Below are 20,765 nucleotides of genomic sequence, written 5' to 3' on the forward strand. Positions count from 1 at the left end.
TTTCTCTTTGAAGCAGTACTTTATAAAAATTCTATGCATGCCACCTGAAAATGATTTTATATCTCTATTGTAACTTTCTGGTTTTCTTCCCGTCAGAATTTTTTCTTTAATAAAATAGTGAATTCATATCTCTCCCTCCCCAATATGAGGTAAATCCACAGCATGACCATTCCTACCCAACTACAATGCTATAGATGCTGGTGAATTTCCAGAGCCACTTTATAGACTTTCTTAATAAGCAAAGGAAAATTCATTCTTCCCTGGAAAAATTAAAGACCTACTCTCCCTTCATCTATCCCTCTTCTACTATAAGCCAAATCAACTTGGAAATAAAATATTAAGAGTGCTAAGATATCAACCATGTATACAGACACCAACTCCACCCCAGACACTCTCCATGGAGGCTTTCTTATTGACCATAAATTCCCATTCAAATAGTAACATCTCTGATAGCTTACAGAGAAAACTTATTTTTAAAACAGAAAAACCTAATTCATTGCCCCACTGTTCTAAAGAATATTGGTATTACACATGGACTTCAAAATGATACAGTTAAGTCTTAATAGAAAAATATACATTTTAAAGTGGGGAAGAAATCCTTGAGAAGAAATTTCGCAGCAGTGTTACATGTTTCCTCTAATTCCCCAAAGCCATTGAAGATGAGGAAATGCTTCTTATTTATGTTCAGACCTGCAAGAAAGTGACGTGACGCGAGAGCGAATCCTGGAAAGACAGAGACGACGGGAACAACGGTGTCTCAATGCGTGTCCAGAATGGCTGACGCTGTTTCCCATCGTTTGAGAAAATAACAACCCCGATCATAGTATGGTCCCCAAAAAAACTCCTCCTGTGTGGAAACCCACACTCAGCCCAGGTCAGCAGCTTCTCCCAAGACTACTGTCTGATCTACTCTCCTTATAAAGTTACCCCTGAAGATCCCCTGGAGAAGGAAATGGCAACCCACTCCAGTACTCTTGCCTGGAAAATTCCCTGGATGGAGGAGCCCGGTGGGCTACAGTCCATGGGGTTGCACACAGGGGACACAATTGAGCGACTTCACTTTCACCTTCACCCTTCTCTGTCAGCCAGTTCTTTCTAGCCTTGTCTCTTCCTCTCTATAAAGGAAAACCTCTTCTTCCAAACTCCTAAGCGGCTTGTAGATCTTCTGGTCAGAATGGTCATACAATTTTAGCAGGCCTCTTGACCTCTTGCAATGATTCATCAATAACTCTTTCAAATAAAGTCTCTCCTTCGTAAATGGGGATGCATTTTTAAATTTGACAATATTTACAAGGAATGCTTTCTTAAGAGGTTAGAATAGTTATCACTGTTTCTCAGTTTTGTCTACGTTTCCCCCTAGAATTTGGAAGAAAAATCGTGCCTGGCATAGAAATGACGTATACAAGGAAACTGGAAAATTATTAGACAACAAAAAATTAAACCACCAACGAAATTTATACAAAGCATAGGGCAAGACACAGCCCATTAAAAAAAGTCAGTGAAACAACAACAACAACAACATGACAAGGTACCCACAAAGGGAAAATGATTTACATAATCATTTCACACTGTTTACCCCTTCACATTTCGGAAATTTCATTGTTCACACTATCTCCAGAAGTCTGCTAAATGTTTGTGATGCTTCAGTGCTTTTCTGAAGAAGATTTTGTCAGGAATGAAAAGAGCCTTACCTATCAATAACAGAGGCAGTTGAAAGATCAGAGGAAAGAAATTAGTCTGTCCGAAATACCTGGTTTCTGTCTTAGCTCTTGATCACAGAAGCAGGTAGAGAAGGACAGCTTATCCTGTTCCATCTTTACATCTGAGAATTTTAATAATAAGGAAACAGTGACCCAAGTATTTAAAAAGGTCATGAATTCATGCAATCTTCTATCACTCTCAATGGGAGGTGTACAGTAAACTCAGATGATGTTTCAAAATACACAGTCATTTTATTTCAGTATCAAGGGTGGCATTCCATTAAAAGGTGCTTGGAAGTACTAGCTGTCAAGCCAGAAGCAAGGCAGACAGCCCCAGCCCAAGACCTAGAGGAACCTCCTTGGTCCCTGGGGCATAAGACATGAGAGCCCAAGGCCAGGTTGTCCTGGCAAAGATGTGTCTCAGCAAAGAGTTGACTCATTTAAAAAGACCCTGATGCTGGGAAAGACTGAGTGCAGGAGAAGAAGGGGACAACAGGGGGTGAGATGGTTGGATGGCATCACCGACTCAATGGACATGAGTTTGGGTGAACCCCGGGAGCTGGTGATGGACAGGGAGGCCTGGTGTACTGCTGTTCATGGGGTGGCAAAGAGTCAGACAAGACTGAGCGACTGAACTGAACTGAACTGAACCAGTATAATATGTTCTGCCTAGAATGATGGTTTGAAAAAAAGTGATAGAATCACTGACCTTGGACTGATATCCATCTCTTACTTTTCAGCAGAGAATTTTATGTGTTGACTTGAATTTCCTTGCAATGTTTGAAACTGAAAGTCGATAATGTATGTTAAAGTTAAAAAGCTTAAAGAATTATTTTGCTCCGTTGCACCCTGTACTTTTACTTCAGCTCTGCCAATTGTCCTTTATTGGGCCTCAAAATTACTGTCACCATTATCATCACTATTTTAGTCAATCATGTAGGGAAATATACCTGGATTTGGATTTTGTTAAGAGGTTTGGAACACTTTAGAATTCTATAAGAATTTTAGTAACTAAATTGTACCAAGTACTAAAGGTATAATGTAGGGACCTCCCTGGAAATCCCTGTGTGTAGGGGGCACTGGTTCTGTCCCTAGTCAAGGAACTACGATTCTGCATGCCGCTTAGCATTACAGCATTTGTGTGCGTGTGTGTATATATATATATATATAATATGCAAATGATATATAAGAAATGCATCAAGACTTTCATTATTTTATCCCAACAGCTATAGAGTCAGCGTAATGAATTCACAGATAACACAGATAAATCAGGTTTTCTTCAATTTAAATGGTGACATTTTATTTAGTTTCAGTATAATTCTTTCTAGAAGGAATTTTAAAAACATTGGATTTCCTGCATATTTTCCCCTGCAAGTAACTGTCTAATTTAACAGTCTCCACTCTAAAATCATTTATGTATTTATTGATAGTACAGCCCTTGGGTGTCTCTAAAGTAGACATCTGCATTTAAAATGGGAAGCTACAAAAGAAACTTTTTAAAATAAGAAATGGCATATAAGAGAAGGGAAACAAAAGCAGATATAAATTGATCTTTGACCCTCCCAAGATTCAGAGCAAAATGTACCCACAAACATACCAGGTCATCGTCTTACTGCTGGATAGTTTTTCCTCTTTTCTCATGAATCCAAGAGGTGCAAGTTTCTTCAGTATTTATCATGAAAATGCAGTTTCTCACAATATTAATGCTTATTATATATTTGCACCAAAAAGAGAAACTCAACTGTGAAACTAAGAATGTTATTTAGTATTTACTGAAAGCAGATGGTCTGAAGTGACCTCCTAGCCACAGAGTAAAATATGCTAATTTTGATGAAGTATCCTTTTATTTTCTAATTAGTCCACGCCTGTATAAAATCTCACTAGGTATTTACCTTTTATGAAGTATATTTAAACAAATGAGTTGTCTCCTAAATATAATCACTTCTTAAACAACAAACAACTATTACCTTATGCAAAAAGTATTTCCTGGAAATATATTCACAATGCTGTGGTGAATTAAAAGATCATATCCACATCGACAAATGCCTTCCCTATCCGGCCATGAAAAATCTCTGAGTTATATCAGACAAAAGCTAACTCATATGTGCTCTCACCTCCTTGCCCCTTACCTTGTCTATGAGACCATCAACTTCAATTTACATGAAAGAGACTTAAGAACAGGAACATAATTAGACACTTTCTTGAGAGGTAATTATGTCATATAATGATGACTATTCCTCAAAGCGCTCCTGGATCCATTAGAAGAAAACATTTCTTTTCCATGTGAATATTGGAAACTTCCGGGGTATGGGGAAAGGTGACGTTGTCATCAGAGTTCAAAGCATATGATGTGAATGGGGTCCTCCACATGAGGATGACTGCAATCAATTACCAAGTGTGTGTTCTGTTTTCTGAGATGGGCTCAATTTATCATTTTATTGAAAAGGTTTCATTATGCTAATGTCTTACAAAATCACCCTCTGCCAATGCTGGAAGGTCATGAGGGGATATAAATTTTCATATTGAGAACCATGAGGTTGTATAGCAGTCTCCAAGGGTTAATAAGAAGCCATCCAAGTGTGCTCAAGGACTTATCAATGGCAACTCAGATGCTTGTGTAGTTAACAAAAGGAAAAACAGGAGGATAGTCTAAGTTAAACATTAAAAAAAAATAAACCTAATGCTATAAGTATAGGGGTATTAAAACTTGGCTTCAAGTGTAAGGGTAGCTTTTTGGAAAAAGAAAATCTTCTGCTAAATTTCCATTTACCTATCAATTTGAAGTTTCAGTAGATCAGACACATATTAACATAGTATCTAGACTGTTTCAGTTCTCTACCACCTTCATCCACCCTTTTCAAATATTCGCAAAAATAAGCCTTCTAGAGGTCTACTATATGCGCAAAATTAATGTGTATATTTTTGTGTGACTTTGTGTTTACAAGGTGGGGGTTTAGGTTTCTGTCTAGCCCTTAATCCCACATCTGAGCCTCAGTAAAAGAAGTAGGATGAGCTACTATTCATTTCAAGCTGATATCATTCCCTAGAGTAATGTTTGTTTCCATCTTTCTGAGAATTATTGATTCCTTCCAATCACCGAGGACTGTGAACATAATTCATGAATATATTCCATTATCAATCCATCAATAATTTGTAGTTATGGGTAATGACTGTCAAACAGCTGAGTAAAAACACTTATAACCAGATAGCTCCCTTTGGACCAATTATTGTAAATCAAAGCAACACTGAAGAAAAACAGTTGCTCTTAGAAATATTTGTGTGTATACATTTGGCATCCACTGTTCTAGGGAAGCCTGAAAACAGGCTGTGAACAGCAGTAACTGCTTGCTGGACTGGCATTCTGTTATGGCTGGTTCCGTCGCTGTGTGCCCACATAGGTTTATATTCTATAAAAGGAGTGTTCCTTAGATCCAGGAGGCCATTGTGAATGGATCACTGATCACATTGTGATTCTATTCTCAAAGAGGTGATGACTAAGAAGCCAGGTATGGTTCAGGCCTGGGCAAGAGCAATCTCATACTGTGTTAAAGTACAGAGATGGAGTTATACAACATGTTCTTTCATGACCTGGAACTAATTTGACAGAAAAAAAAAAAAAAAAAGTTTTAGAAACATGTCTAAAATGGTTTGAAAGCACAGTTCATAAAATTGTGTTTCAACAAAAAAAGAGAGAAACAATTACATAAAAAGAGAGAAATAATTACCTAACTCCTTGACAAATGCATGTTATAAAGTTTCTCATTAGCTAACACAAAACATATTGAAAAGTGGTTTTCCCATGGCTGTTACGCACTTCCTGCCAACTGATACATGTGTTCACGTTTTGTCCCCTTTGCGACCCCATGGAAAGCCCACTAAGCTCCTCTGTCCATGGGAATTTTTTAAGGCATCAACACCGGAATGGGTTGCCATTTTCTCCTCCAGGGGATCTTCCTGGCCCAGGGATCGAACCCACGTCTCCTGTGGCTCCTGCACTGCAGGCGGATTCCTTACCACTGAGCCACCTCAGGTCTTTTCTTTTTTATTGAGCTTATTTTCCTACCTGTGACCTCAAATCAATTAAAAACTTTTAACTTGCTGGGAAAGCAAAGAGGTCTCTGAAATCCGGACTGGTAAGTTTCACGGTTCTATGTTTACTTTTGGCGTGTTACTAAAGTTGTCGGATTGAAACAACAAATCCTCTTCAGGGCTGTGTGTCCACATATCTGTGATTCACAGAGCTCTCTGCCGCTTGTCAGGTGTGGGATGTTTGCCTGCTACCAAATGTGATTAATAAATCGTTAGGTCTCAAGAAGTACAGATGTTTGTATCTGGTTCGTTTAAGGATACAAGTACGTAAACAAATGAAATATTCACAATATTTACAAAAAGAAAAGAAAATGAACTTTGAATACTTTGAATGTGCCAGACATTAAAAAGAAAAAATCCTTCTTATAGAAAATACTGCGCTTCCCTGGAGGCTCAGTGGTAAAGACTCTACCTGCCAAGGCACATTCTATCCCTGGGTCTGGAAGATCCCCTGGAGAAGGATATGGCAGCTCACTGCAGTATTCTTGCCTGGGAAATCCCATGGACAGAGGAGCCTGGTGGGCTACAGTCCACTGGGTCACAAAATGTCTGCTGCTGCTGCTGCTGCTGCTGCTGCTGCTGCTGCTGCTAAGTCGCTTCAGTCGTGTCCAACTCTGCACGACCCCATAGACGGCAGCCCACCAGGCCCCCCCCGTCCCTGGGATTCTCCAGGCAAGAACACTGGAGTGGGTTGCCATTTCCTTCTCCAATGCATGAAAGTGAAGTCGCTCAGTCGTGTCCGACTCTTAGCGACCCCATGGACTGCAGCCTACCAGGCTCCTTCGTCCATGGGATTTTCCAGGTAAGAGGACTGGAGTGGGGTGCCATTGCATGTCTGATATAATGCAGTAACTAAATAATAAGCACAATAGGAAATACTAGCTGAGGAATATCTGAAGAATTCAAGTTAACACAAGTAAGGTGAGTCTGTGGACATGTGGATTGTTTTAATAATTTGGATTTAAGAAAAACATCTCTATTCTTAGATATATCAGCTTGAAATATGGGATAAGATATTTATATTTTATAGAAAGCTAGGTCTTGATTTTCTATGAAGAGAGTAGTTAATCTGAATGCCCTACACTTCATTATGATTTATTGATTAAACAATTAAACATTACATGATATTTAAGTTTATTAAAAATATGCTTTTATGCTTTTGTATTTGACTAGATTGGGTCATGATTCCGACAAGTGTTTTATAACAATTATATTTTATAGTGTCTCTCATCCAAAATGTAAGTTCTTAGATCCTTATATAACTTTAAAACCTAGATTAATATTAAATCAAACTATTTAATGAATAATATTTATATAGTTGGATAACTTCTATTTAGACTGAATACAAAAGCATTGATGCACAGGTATAATTTTAAGTTCATATACTTATGGTTCTTAAGTTTTATATGCTATAGAATGCTAATATAGTTGATTTATAAATATTAATGTCAATTTTTGTTATTTCAAACATTTACTTATGTCTGCTGCTGCTGCTAAGTCACTTCAGTCGTGTCTGACTCTGTGCGACCCCATAGACTGCAGCCCACCAGGCTTCCCCATCCCTGGGATTCTCGAGGTAAGAGTACTGCAGTGGGTTGCCATTTCCTTCTCCAATGCATGAAAGTGAAAAGGCAAAGTGAAGTCGCTCAGTTGTGTCCGACTCTTAGCAACCCCATGGACTGCAGCCCACCAGGCTCCACCGTCCATGGGATTTTCCAGGCAAGAGTACTGGAGTGGGGTGCCATCGCCTTCTCCATTACATATGGCTACTTGTTTATGTTACTTGTGTTGCTTTTACAATTCTTTTTTAATGGATATATTAGGATCCTTTTCTTCTTTATTTACCTCACTTTTAACTTAGTAGACTATGACTTTGTTTACTGAAGTGAAACATTTATAAACAGTATCTGATTTTCACTGGTTCACAAATTTCAGAAAAAAAAAAAAAATACCTTTACTGAACTTCTTTGCTTTCCATGGCAACAGAGTTATTTGCATAGGTTCGATAAAAATTTGTTCTCAACTTACCAGGACATAATTGCGCAAACTGATTGTGTGACAAAGAGTATGCACTGAGAATGTTATTTGAGAAGAATTTCCACTTCATCACACTATGGCATGATAGCATACAATTAAGGGATGATAACTGGTTTTATGCTTATAGCCAATACTTACAAGGCCATCAGAGAACACGAGTTTGGTACCCGGAAAACATTCCCATTCACGTGGTCATAATTGCTGTCCAGTGTAATAGATAACTCCACAGAGGAATGTTTATTAACCAGTGTGGTATCTAATCCAGCAACCTCATCCAAACATTTCTTCATTACACACACACACACACACACACACACACACACAAATGCTAGAAGGGGCTTTCCTTTATTGCTACGGTGAAAAATTTATACAAAAGTAAATGACAATAGTAAATCGTACAAGAATGCATGAAGGGGAAGAAAACTTAGTATTTAATTAAGACACACCATAACTTGAATATTAATATATGGGAAAAATAAGCAGCGTGTTGGATACTGTGATTTAGAGATGGCACTAAATGACACCATTGCATGGAATAGAAGGTGCATCATAATGCTTGTGTGCACATGTGAGGTGGAGCACGTGGGAATAAGACTCAACTACTTATGTACAGGATTTTCAAGTCAGAGTCCCCTGTAATGTTGATTGCAATAATTAAGACAGCTGTTTGTCTCTGACAGAAGAACTGGATCTTGCTTCAGAAATCTATACTCTTCCCACAATTTAGCTTCTTGGATCCAGATGAATTACATTCTCTAGTCTCAAAGTATATCAACAGATGAACCAAGGATTGCTGACTTTATTCACGTAACATATTTTTAAGCATCTACTACCTGCTAAGCTCCGGGTTAGGGAATACGCACAGCACAGAAGAGATGAAATCTCGTCTCTTGAAGCTTCCTTTCCAGTGGAGCTGGTACAACCTGTGTGAGCCTCTCTGCTGTTTATGCTCCTAATTGTATACATCCATACATGACCGCTGGAAAAACCAAAGCCTTGACTAGACAGACCTTTGTTGGCAAAGTAATGTCTCTGCTTTTGAATATGTTATCTAGGTTGGTCATAACTTTTCTTCCAAGGAGTAAGCATCTTTTCATTTCATGGCTGCAGTCATCATCTGCAGTGATTTTGGAGCCCCCCAGAATAAAGTCTGACACTGTTTCCACTCTTTCCCCATCTATTTCTCATGAAGTGATGGGACCGGATGCCATGCTGCCTTATAAGCATGGAAAAAAATTCTAGTTCCTAGCACTCTTGGTCCATCTTTTCCTAAGATTGCATTTATTTGTTTAACATATGAGACACCACCAAAATTTCAGTCATGTCACCATGAGAGTTAATGCAGTAAAATAATATTTTTAAATGATTCAACAATTTTTAAAGAAAGCTGTCGTCACAGCCATCAGTGGCAAATCAAAGAATTCTGGCTGGCTTTTATCATCAAAATCTTCATATTGGCATCAGAAATCCACACAACAAGCAGGTTTACAAATAACTCTTCAGGCAGAAAAATCACTTACTAAGCTGCGTCTTTCAATTCTTTGTGACAATAAAGAAATTGCCTGGCAAACAGTAACAATCCTCGAAGGCTGGCAAATCACACTTGCCTACGCCATCTTTCTAGATTAAAATGCTTGTCTTCGTTTGTCAGTGGGTTAGGGAAAAGTGTCTAGTCTTTGAAAGGCAGAACGCCATGAAAATGTATACAATGTATAGCAAGAATGAATACTATCAGACCCATATAAGGGTCCCCATGGGCTTCCCTAGTAGCTCAGCTGGTAAAGAATCCGCCTGTAATGAAGGAGATACTGGTTCAATTCCTGCGTCAGGAAGATCCCCAGAAGACGGGATAGCCTACCCACTCCAGGATTCTTGGGAGTCTCAGCTCAGATGGTAAAGAATCTGCCTGATATGCAGGAGACCTGGGTTCTATCCCTGGGTTGGGAAGATCCTCTGGAGGAGGACGGGAAAACCCAGTACAGAATTCTTGCCTGGAGAGTCCCCAAGGACAGAGGAACCTGATGGGCTACAGTCCATGGGGTCTCAAAGAGTCATACACAACTGAGCGCCTAGGCACAGCACAGCACAGAGATTGACATATTAGATTCACAAAACCAACAAAAGTCTTCCCAGGTGGCTCAGTGGTAAAGAATCTGCCTGCCAACACAGCAGACATAAGTGACAAAGGTTTGATCCCTGGGTTGGGAGGATGTCCTGGAGAAGGAAATGGCAACCTACTCCAGAATTCTTGCCCGAAAAATCCCATGGACAGAGGAGCTTGGCAGACTACAGTCCATGGCGTTGCAAAGAGTTGTCAACAACTGAGCAAATGAGCATGCACGCATGCAAATATCAAAAAGAGATATCAACAGCACTCAGTGCCCAGCGCCGTGTTTCACACAGGGACTCTGGTCTGAAACAGGTGCCCCATCAGTCCAAACCTGAATCCGTGTGCACCGCCGACTTGCTGACTTAGAACCTGAGCTCCGTCTGCGTCCTATTTGTCCCCACACTGCTCTCGTCCATCGCTGGTGTCAGGGCCACGCTGACAGGGCCCTCTGTGGTCCACATCTGTGATTGATCCCCAGCTAATGTGCTCTTTCAAAATATTGCAAGGAGCCAAGGGGCCCTTTGAGCAAGTCCCAAGAGGAAAAAGTTAAAACAGCATCATCCTTGTCCTTTTTTTTCCCTTATTGAAACTTCATTCCTGTCTATGTTGTTCCCAGTGATGAAACACAGATTGTCAAGAGCCAAAAATTATTTGCATTTTCTGATGGAATACGGCACTGTCTACTGGAACACGCGGAGACAACCCCGCAACACTGCACACGACTCGAAGCTGAAAGGGAACGAACGCTTAGAAGCCTGAGAGAACAGCCAGAGGGGTTCCATCATTCCTCATTACCCTAGAACACTCACTGTTCTAATTTGCTCCTAATCCTGTGGTAGAAGTGACGACAGTCACAAATAAATAGGCTAAGGAAAATAAAAAGCCCCACTTCAAAAGCAGAATAAGCAGAAAGAACGTAGTCATGAGTAGGAAGTCTCCAAAATATGGAATGAGGGACCTAAGTTCTGTTTTGTCTTTTTTTTAATGATTGTTGTGGTAGCCCTGGATCTGTAAATTTAGATTCATTTTAGTTTCAGGGCCAATATCATGCCTTTTGATCATGTGAGTAGTAAAAAATGGCTAAAAGTTATTAAGTGCTCAGTATAAGTCAGGCTCTGGTGCAAGCACTGCAGAAACCAGCTAGCGTCAAATCTATGCGGCAGGTAACCCATCAGTCTCTATATTATAAATGGGGAAACCGAGGCCCAGTGTGCCTGAAACTCCAATGTGTGTAATTGACCTGCGGACTTTATTAAGCGGCAGATTCCGATTCAGCAGGTCTGGGAAGTAGGCCTGAGGTTCTGCCTTTTTGACAAACTCCCAAGCGATGCTGACGCTGCTGGTTCACAGGCCATACTTTGAGCAGCGAAAAGGAAACTGTCCAAGGTCACAGAGCTGGTAGGAAGCAGAGAAGGGGCTCAGTCAGCCTGGCTTCAGAGCCTGGGCTCTTTGCCACTGAGCTTCATATCTGTGTCTCAGACATTGCTCCCTGGGATACTGCGCATGGTTCAAGGACTGGAAGCAAACACCCGTCACCTTTCCTAGAGTATTTTTCAGCAACAACAAATATTTATTAAGGGCCTACTACCAAGAAACAGGCACTGTGGTAAACACTCAGGATACATAAAACCTTCCAGGCTCAGAGGAGTTTCATTTAATCCACTAGCCAAACAATTGGCCATTTGGTTCCCAAGGAAATTACAACTCCACAGATGGACCGTATAGCTTCCCTGGTGGCTCGTTTCTAAAGAATCCGTCTGCAATGCAGGAGACGCAGGTTCGATCCCTGGGTCAGAAAGATCCCCTGGACAAGGTCAACCTACCAGAGTATTCTTTCCTGAAGACAGACTGAATATTCTGGTTAGTTTAATTGCTCTTCACAGAGAAGGCAGGGCATTAGCTGTCAAAGAATCAGACTGTAATTACAGGCCACTACCATCAGAGGTGTTGAATTCAATTTAATCTTTGGGGATTGAGGAAGAACTTTCATGACCGTACAGACATTCAGGAGTATCACTTGGAAAAGTAATTATCGTTCAACAGATTTACAGAGTGTATGTCTGGGCTTCATTCTGTGGTATCACCTAAAGGGTGAATAAAAAAAGAAGGTCATGATGGTTTGTTTACTTGTCATGGGGGTTTCCAATTTCGTTATAAAAAACACAGGGAATGTTTTGCTCTACTAATGGGGCAGCCTGGATGGGAGCGGGGTTGGGTGGAGAACGGATCCATGTATATGTATGGCTGAAGCCCTTCACTGTTCACTGGACTCTGTCACAACATGGTTTGATAGCCGGCTATTCCCTGATACAAAATAAAAAGCTAATTTCTTTAGTTGCAACAAATATTTCTGAATTAGGTGTAAAATTTTTTTGAAGCTCCCGGTCATACAAACCAAGACCTTCCATAAATGTTTCACAAAATTTAGTTAAGTTTTACAAGAGTTTATTATAAGCAGTCAATTTTTATCACTTAATTTTCAATTTTTTTCTTTATCTTCTTTCTAAGCAAATCACACACACACACATACACACACACACACAACGAATCCAGACGCCTGCTTGCCTTTCGGGCACAGTCTGGATTACTCAGAGTGCCCCAGTGAGCCCCAGGACAGACTTCACCAGCTGAAAATACGCTGCCTCAGCGCCCTCTCTCTTGTCAAGAGCAAATCTGGCCCTCCTGGCACTGGGCAGAGTCCTCTGAAAGTCCTCGGGGCTCCAAGAGCAGAAAGGGGGCATTGAGGCCCCAGGCCCCACACGCCCTAGAGGCCGTGCACAAAGGAGCACACAGCCATGTTAGCCCTCACTGAGTCTGGGGTGCAACTCTCCTTCCACTGTTAGTCACACTACTACTCTGCAGACAGGACTTCAGAAAAATCGAAATCGTCCCAAGGTCCCCAACACATACCGCGCCGAACCTTCACAACTTCAAAACCACCATTTCCCACCACACTCCGATGGCTCATTTCTAGCTGCTCGTGTTCTGAAAGAGACAACAGCCACCCAGAACGCTTCCACAGACTCAGGTGTGGCCCAGCCGGCGGGAAGAAAGTGCAGGGTGAGAGGGCCGGCCTCCGTGCGTCCTATCTACTTAGGGCAGAGAGCTCAACCCGTCCAGCTCGCAGGGACACATGCTGAGGTCAGTGGCTCATCCATGTAAGCATCTGGGGTTTCCTGTTTGGCGTATTCTTTCTCACCCAGACACTAAGCACTCCAATCCAGCTTTACTGGACTGCATATCTCTTCTGTATTTAAAGGAAAAAAAATGTGTAATGAATTGCGAAGAGGTGGACACAGCTGAACAGCACCAACTGGTTGGCACACATACTCATCTGTGTGGAGTGCCTGATGATCTAACCTAGCCTTTATTGACTTCTGAGGCTTAGACTCTGATGGGTGCTCTGAATACTCCACGGCAGGTCACACCATGCTATCTGCTGCTGCTGCTAAGCCACTTCAGTCATGCCCGACTCTGAGCAACCCCAAAGACAGCAGCCCACCAGGCTCCTCTGTCCCTGGGATCGTCCAGGCAAGAATACTGGAGTGGGTTGACACTTTCTTCTCCAATGCATGCATGCATGCTGAGTCACTTCAGTCGTGCCGGACTCTGTGCGACCCAATGGACAGCAGCCCACTAGGTTCCTCTGTCCACAGGATTCTCCAGGCAAGAATACTGGAGTGGGTTGCCATTTCCTTCTCCAACCATGCTGTCTACTCGCAGGTATTCACCATTTAACCCTACCATATGTGATGAGATAGAATTGTGAGTCTTTTATATGTTGGTTAAACTTTTTGGCAGTATGACAGACAATATATCCAAGACCAGCCATACTCCAGGCAGTGAAGGTCGGAAGTTTAAGAGACGTATTTGTATCTGATGTGACAAGTAATTAATTACACGGCAGGAAGTCACCCCTCGGTGTCCATGAGGTGTTCGTTCCAGGAACCCCCTCAGACATCAAAATCTGGGGATGCTCATGTCCCCTATACAAAACGGCGTTACTTTTTGCATATAACCTGCACTTATCCTCCCACGTATGTTAAAACATATCCAGACCTGAGTTTGAGCAAACTCTGTGAGATAGTGAGGGACAGGGAAGCCTGGCGTGCAGCAGTTCATGAGGTTGCTGACAGTTGGATGCTACTTAGCAACTGAAAAAGAACAACAGATTACTTACAACATCTAACACAATGTGAATACTATTTAATCATTTTAAATGCAATGTAAATGTTATGTTGCTAAGTGATTGCCATATACAAGTTTTGCCTTTGGGGACTTTATGGAACTTATTTCTAAATATTTTTCATCCCTAGTTGGTTGAATCTGTGGATATGGAACCCAGAGATGCGGAGGGCCAACTGTATTTATAAAGATGTTGGCAATTTGATCTCTGGCTCCTCTCCTTTTCTAAAACCAGCTGGAACACCTGGAAGTTCATGGTTCATCTATTGCTGAAGCCTGGCTTGGAAAGTTTTGAGCATTGCTTTACTAGCACATCTTAGTTGCTCCCAAACTTGGGCAACTGTGAATAAGGCTGCTATAAACATCCATGTGTAGATAATCGTGTGGACCTGTTTTCAGCTCATCGGAGTAAACAACATGGAGCACACTGGCTGAACTTCGTGGTAGGTTAGTGAGAATCTGTCAAATCATCTCCTAGAGTGGCTATACCATGCCAACTTTTCACTCTCCTCTTTCACTTTCATCAGAATGCTTCATATATAAAAGGTAATTATGAGACTCATCTGCTTACTATGGGTCGATGTGATTTGTCCACCTGTCTTTCCCAGCCTTTTCCCCACCTGGTTGAATACTCTAGGTAGGACTCACAGTTTAAAGGTGGGGAAACATTTGCTATAGGGCAGCACCACTCAGAGTAATGGCAGCACAAGCGTTTCTGAGTCTCTGTTCTTGGCTAACAGAATCGGACCTTCTGGTTCTGGAATAAGCACTGAACAAACATTCTCACTAGTGTTTATGAGTTTGCAGGAGAAAAGGGGACGACAGAGGGTGAGATGGTAGGATGACATCACTGACTTGACATACATGAGTTTGAGCAAGCTCTGGGAGTTGGTGATGGACAGGGAGGCCTGGCGTGCTGCAGTCCATGGGGTCACAAAGAGTCCGACACCATTGAGCAACTGAACTGAACTGACGCTGGCCTCATAGAGACACAAATAAGGAACCAGAGTGCAAAACAGAAGACAACGAGAGGAATGCGCGTTCGGAAGAGGGGATGATTCCACTTCAGAAGGTTACGGGATCACTCCTTGCCGTTGAAAGTTTTCAGCTAGATGCAGAGTAAAGTCCTTAATTTGACCTGCACAACCCCCCTTATTTTGCCTGTTCCTTACCACATGCAACATAACTTTTGCCTCCCCTACAGCACAGGAAAGGTGTCGGGGGAGCTCACTCCTGAGCTCAGGTGATGCAGGAAGAAACACAACGGCGTGCTGGCGAGCGGGCGTGCCAGCGCGTGGGGCCCAGGGCGTTCCCAGCCAGCAAAATATGTGCAGCTCACAGGTCACCACTGGTTAGTGGGTAAATGAGAAACAGGTGACGAGAGGTCAGACTACACGAGGGCTGTGTGGAAAGTCAAGGTTAAAAAGTCTGTAACCAGAAACAGTCAGGAGTCTTCAGGCCCTTCTCACACTGGTACTGTACGGCATAACTTTATACCAGTTTCTTGGACTGATTGTGTTGGCTGAAATGATTATACATTTCACTTAAAATATAAGTAGACTATTAGACATCTAGAAGAATTTTCTGACTTTACCTGAATTTTCCATAGTATACCTGTGATGATAGAAAGAGAATATTTTCTTCACTAGAAGTATAATCTACAGAGAGAACCAGTGGAAGGTGTCAATAATTACAAATTTATTAATCATAAAATAATACTCTCAAGAAGACTGAAGGCAATTTTATAATAAAATAAACTAACCAGACTGAACTTCTAAAATCTTCAGATACAAACCCAGTTACCAGACAGTAGATTCACATACATTAGCAAACACTAAAGTATCTGAATACTTACAAATGATGATTATTCTACTTAAATTACTATTAATGTTCAGGTAATACAAGTAAAGGTTTAATTTTCATCTAAAGATTTTGAATTCATTCATAGTGATTTTCAGTTCTACTGTAGCCTTCTCCTTTTCTATTCATTATCTCAGTTTAGGGAGTTTGATATTGATATTGAAACTCAAACTAAAAATCTTAATTTATCTACTTAAAAAAATAACTGTCACACAATAGAGAAACTAGATGCAACTTTGTTCTTTATTTTTCACGTCTCCTGCAAATATATTATCATACTTTCAAAATTTATGAAAGAAAAAAGAAAGGAGGAAAAAAAAAGATTTCCTATCAGATATGTTAGGAAAGCTAATTCCAAACTCTTCAAAAAGAACTTTTCTTTTTGTAAACATGTTAACCTGTGTCACACTATGGGAAATTCCCTCATATATACCTTTCAATTCATTAATTCTCTCTTTGGCATTGATAAATTGCTCTTTTCACCAATCTGCTGAGGATTTTTTTTTTTTTTAATTCCAGTAGTTAAATTTATATTCTATCCAGTAGCTACCTTTTTCTATTAGGTCTGTTTTCTGTTTTGATCTCCAGTTAATTAACATTAAACATACCTGTATTGTATTCTGTTTCAAACTGTCCTTTTATTTTCTCACGTTTTGGGGGAACCAGTCTTGTGGCTTACCTTATGTGCTCTCCTCCACTCAGGGCAAAGTACTCCTCTGTTTGATTTATAATGTGTATCCTGAGGACTGCTTCAGCAGAGCTGGATTATCTCAGGAGCTGTCAATGCCACACCCTCTGAGCCCTCTCTGGAATGCTTTTGCCCACATCCTGCTTGGAATTTCAGAAGTCCCAAAGCTTGGGTCTGGTATTTATATTACTTCATCACTCTGGACAACAAAGGAGCTGCAGAGGTTTAGGCTGGTCTCATTTCCCCCTCGTTCCCTACTTGTTTTTCCAGTCTCCTCAATACCCAAGACATGGGAAGGAAAAAAAGCCCAACACAACCACCTCAGGCTCAGCAGGACGGCGGCTCTTGCACTTAAATTCTTGGTTTATCCATTCCTCTAGTCAAAGACAGCTGTGTTTTTTCCACTTCTTCACTTATCCCTGGAAAATTTTGTTTTTGTTTTTTTCTTAAATCTGATTTATGATTTTATAAATATTTATTAAATTTTACTTAGTAATTTTAGCAAGGGGCCTCCATCTTGCTGGTCCCAGACGTCTCTGACCCCGTGAAAGTCATCCCAGCCCAGGCTGCTGCTGTCTTCAGACACTCCATGTGGGAGAGAAAGTCACTGTTACTATCCAATGTTTCCTGTCACCTACTCAAAAACAGTCCTGTTACACCTTTGACTATTTAGACTGGAGAGGAAAAACGAAGGGAAACATGGAATATTGTCAAAATAATAAAGAGTTTGTCATTCTTGCCAAAGCAAACTTTTGAAATAGGCTGCACAATACAGACAAGGAAAACTTCTTAAAACACAAAAGGATGTAACCGACACTGTCATTTTTTCTTATGACCTAAAAAATGACTAAAGTTACTTCTGAAGTTCTCTTTCTACTTTAAAAAAAATTGATCTATTTCATCAGAAACATAATCAATCAAAATGCATTTTAAGTAAATAAGCACAGAAGAAAAGAGAAAGGCGCAACTGAGAGGGATATACAGTGCGCATATTGTGAGCCCAGCACAAGGCGTCCCATGAGTCCATCACCCCTAGAACCACCAAACGAACAAACGAGGACTATCACTACGGGCCTGACACTTTGCTCATCCTTTATGTTCATTCCTAACTGGAAAGCTCTGCTTTGCCGTTCTTGTTAAATGCGTCACCTCAAATCTTAGAGTAACAAGACTCTCCTTCTAGCCATGCCGCCTTCCACTGATTTAGAGCGTGTTGTGATCTAGGTATTCACACACAGAGTGAGGCTGCTCTCTGCGGAGACTTCAGCACGCAGAACCCGGCGCGAGGCACGGAGAGAGGCATCGGGTACCTGGCCTGCGGGTGGACGAGGCGCCGCCCTCCTCGCTGTCCTGCAGTATCACAGCCAGGCCCACCGAGTCGGCGGGGAGCACCGAGCTGCTGAGGTCCACGCGAGTCAGGCTCTCGGGCTCCCTGTCAGAGCGCCCCCAAGCGGGCCGCGGGCTGTCCCCCCGAGGTGGGTGCCCTTCTGGGTCTTTTCTCCGCGGTCTCAGCACAATGTGAATGATGCTCTGCTGATCCAGGTCACAGCTCTGAGTGAGGGAGACAAAATCACAAGAATGAGCAGGCGCTGAAGCACAGGTGGCGCTGAACTTGTCTTCAGTTCTACACAGCAATATGCTTCAAAACTGATTCACCAGAAACGGCATGCCCTTATCATTATCAAATTTAAATACTAGCACCCCTTTCTGTATTTTTTATCCCCCTTTCTGTTTTTTAAAAAGTACAGAGAGTTTGTTATTACCAATGACAGGGCAATTTTCTCTAGAATTTACAATACACTTATTTCCAGTAGACCCCACAAATACTCCAAAACCACTAGCAATCACCAGCAGGCCAATGAAGTCAGAGGAGAGGTTACCCACACTATTCTGATCTTTCACTGTTTCATCCCATCTCACAATTAAAACCAGTGAACATCTAGAATAACGTTCTGCAACTATATCCTGATTTGTATAACCACAGCTAGCATCATTCCACTGGTGGAAAACTGAAAGCATTTCCTCTAAGACAAGGAACGAAACAAGGATACCCACTCTCGCCACTTCCATTCAACATGGTTTTGTACGTCCCAGCCATGGCAAGCAGAAAAGAAACAGAAAAAAAAGAATCCAAACTGGAAAAGAAGTAAAACTGTTGGTGTTTGCAGGACATGATACTACACATAGAAAATTAAAGATGCTACCAGAAAACCATGAGAGCTCCTCAATGAATCTGGGAAAGATGCAGGGGGGGGAAAAAATAATAATAACTCATGGGAATCTCTCACAATCTGATATACTAACAAGAAAAGAACAGAAGGAGAGATTAGGGAAACAATCCTATTTAATATCACAACAAAAAGAATAAAATGCACAGGAGTTAGGAATAAACCTACCTAAGAAGAAAAAAACCTGTACTCAGAAAACTATAAGATACTGATAGAAGCAATCAAATACAAAAGAAACAGAGGGAGAGATACAGCATGCTCTTGGATTGGAAGAATCAGTATCACGAAAATGACTACACTACCCGAAGCGCCCTACAGATTCAATACAAGGCCTGTCAGATTACCAACGGCATTTTTCACAGAAGTAGAACAAACAATTATACGCTGTTTATGGAAACACAGTAGATCCCAAATAACCCAAGCGATCTCGGGAAAGAAAAAGGAAGATGGAGGAACCGGGCTCCCTGACTTCAGACTATACTACAAAGCTACAGTAATCAAGGCTTTAAAATTCAGTAGAATTAAATCTGGACATCAGCTAATTTGCTAAGACAGAAGCTAGACCCACAAATCACGTCTCAGTTTCAGAATAGCTACCAGGTAGAAACGGTTGCTCATGAGTCTGTCACTTCTCCCACAGAGCAAGGACTCTGCTCTCTCAAACCGCCCCCCATGACTGTCATTCTCCTCCATCTTCGGGAATTTAAAGAACACCCATACAAAATACAACGATACTGGTAACAACTATACACCTCGACGCACCCTCGCGTGCTGCCTTGTCACTATCATACTTTTACAGGGGAATTAACTGTAGTGTATTTTCTATGTCAAAGACAAAAATGGCAATTATTTAGGAAGGCATTTCAAGGTTGTTTTTTTTTTTAATGTGATGGTTAACAAATGTTTCGTATGGCTATTGCGAACAATGAGATACTGTGGTTAAAGACAGCATGAGCTCAGGGCAATCAGTGGGAGTCAGAAGAACCAAAAATCATTCCCACTGCTTTCTCCCTCTTGTGTTCTCGGTCACCTCCACAGTGATGAATGAACACAAACGCCAATTTATATTAATGGGATGAGAATAAAAACTGTTCCTTCGACTTGATCTTTCGTTTAAAAAAATACAGACTTTGAAAAGACAGGAACTTTGTGATTTATGCTTTGAATTTATTTCACATTTCTGATGGCTACTTTTCATTATGATCAAAGATATGATACTACACAGAGATATTGAAAGGCCCCCCTCTCTGGTTGCCAAAGGCTGAGGAATACAATTACTGGGAAAGGTCAATTAGCCGCACACTAATTAGCTGCTGTGGGTCTCAGCCCTGTCACCCAGGATGTCCCTCCCACCGCAGGCCCAGGACCGTTTCACTGCTCATTAGGACCTGCACAGAGGGAGCTCTGCAGGGAGGGGCGGGGACAAACAGAGTCAACTGACTGCTCCCCTCAGCTGCGCAGTAAGGGGTTTATTGTGAGAAGAGATCGGCGCTGTTTGCACAGCTGAGTTCTTTCGGGGCTTCCACTCGTCCAAGATCACACTTTCCAAAATACAAAGGACGACAAGCTAGACAATTCTTTGCCTAAAACCAAGTTAAAACTGTTCTCTATTGCAAACTTTATAAGAAATGCCTCCCAAGTGTCCTTTCAAAAAACTAAGATCATGGCATCTGGCCCCATCACTTCATGGCAAATAGATGGGGATTAGAAACAGAGACAGACTTTATTTTCTTGGGTTCCACAATCCATGTAGACAGTGACCGCAACTATGAAATTAAAAGATGCTTGCTGCTTGGCAGAAAAGCTATGACAAACCCAGACAGTGTATTAAAAAGCAGAGGCATTACTTTGCCAAAAAAGGACTGTTT

General features: G+C 41.3%; 1 protein-coding gene across 3 annotated transcripts in view; it reads right to left on the bottom strand.

The window, feature by feature from the left end:
* The window catches only part of PRKN (parkin RBR E3 ubiquitin protein ligase), a 1,230,807-nt gene that overhangs the window by 835,705 nt on the left and 374,337 nt on the right, over nucleotides 1-20,765 (bottom strand). For all 3 annotated transcript variants that reach the window (XM_027972640.2, XM_060419883.1, XM_027972639.2), the window contains exon 3: nucleotides 17,980-18,220. In XM_027972640.2, coding sequence (XP_027828441.2) covers nucleotides 17,980-18,220 — 241 coding nt within the window. The remainder of the gene's footprint in view (nucleotides 1-17,979; nucleotides 18,221-20,765) is intronic.

Source organism: Ovis aries, chromosome 8 (genome assembly GCF_016772045.2).
Source record: "Ovis aries strain OAR_USU_Benz2616 breed Rambouillet chromosome 8, ARS-UI_Ramb_v3.0, whole genome shotgun sequence".
Lineage (NCBI taxonomy): Eukaryota > Metazoa > Chordata > Mammalia > Artiodactyla > Bovidae > Ovis > Ovis aries.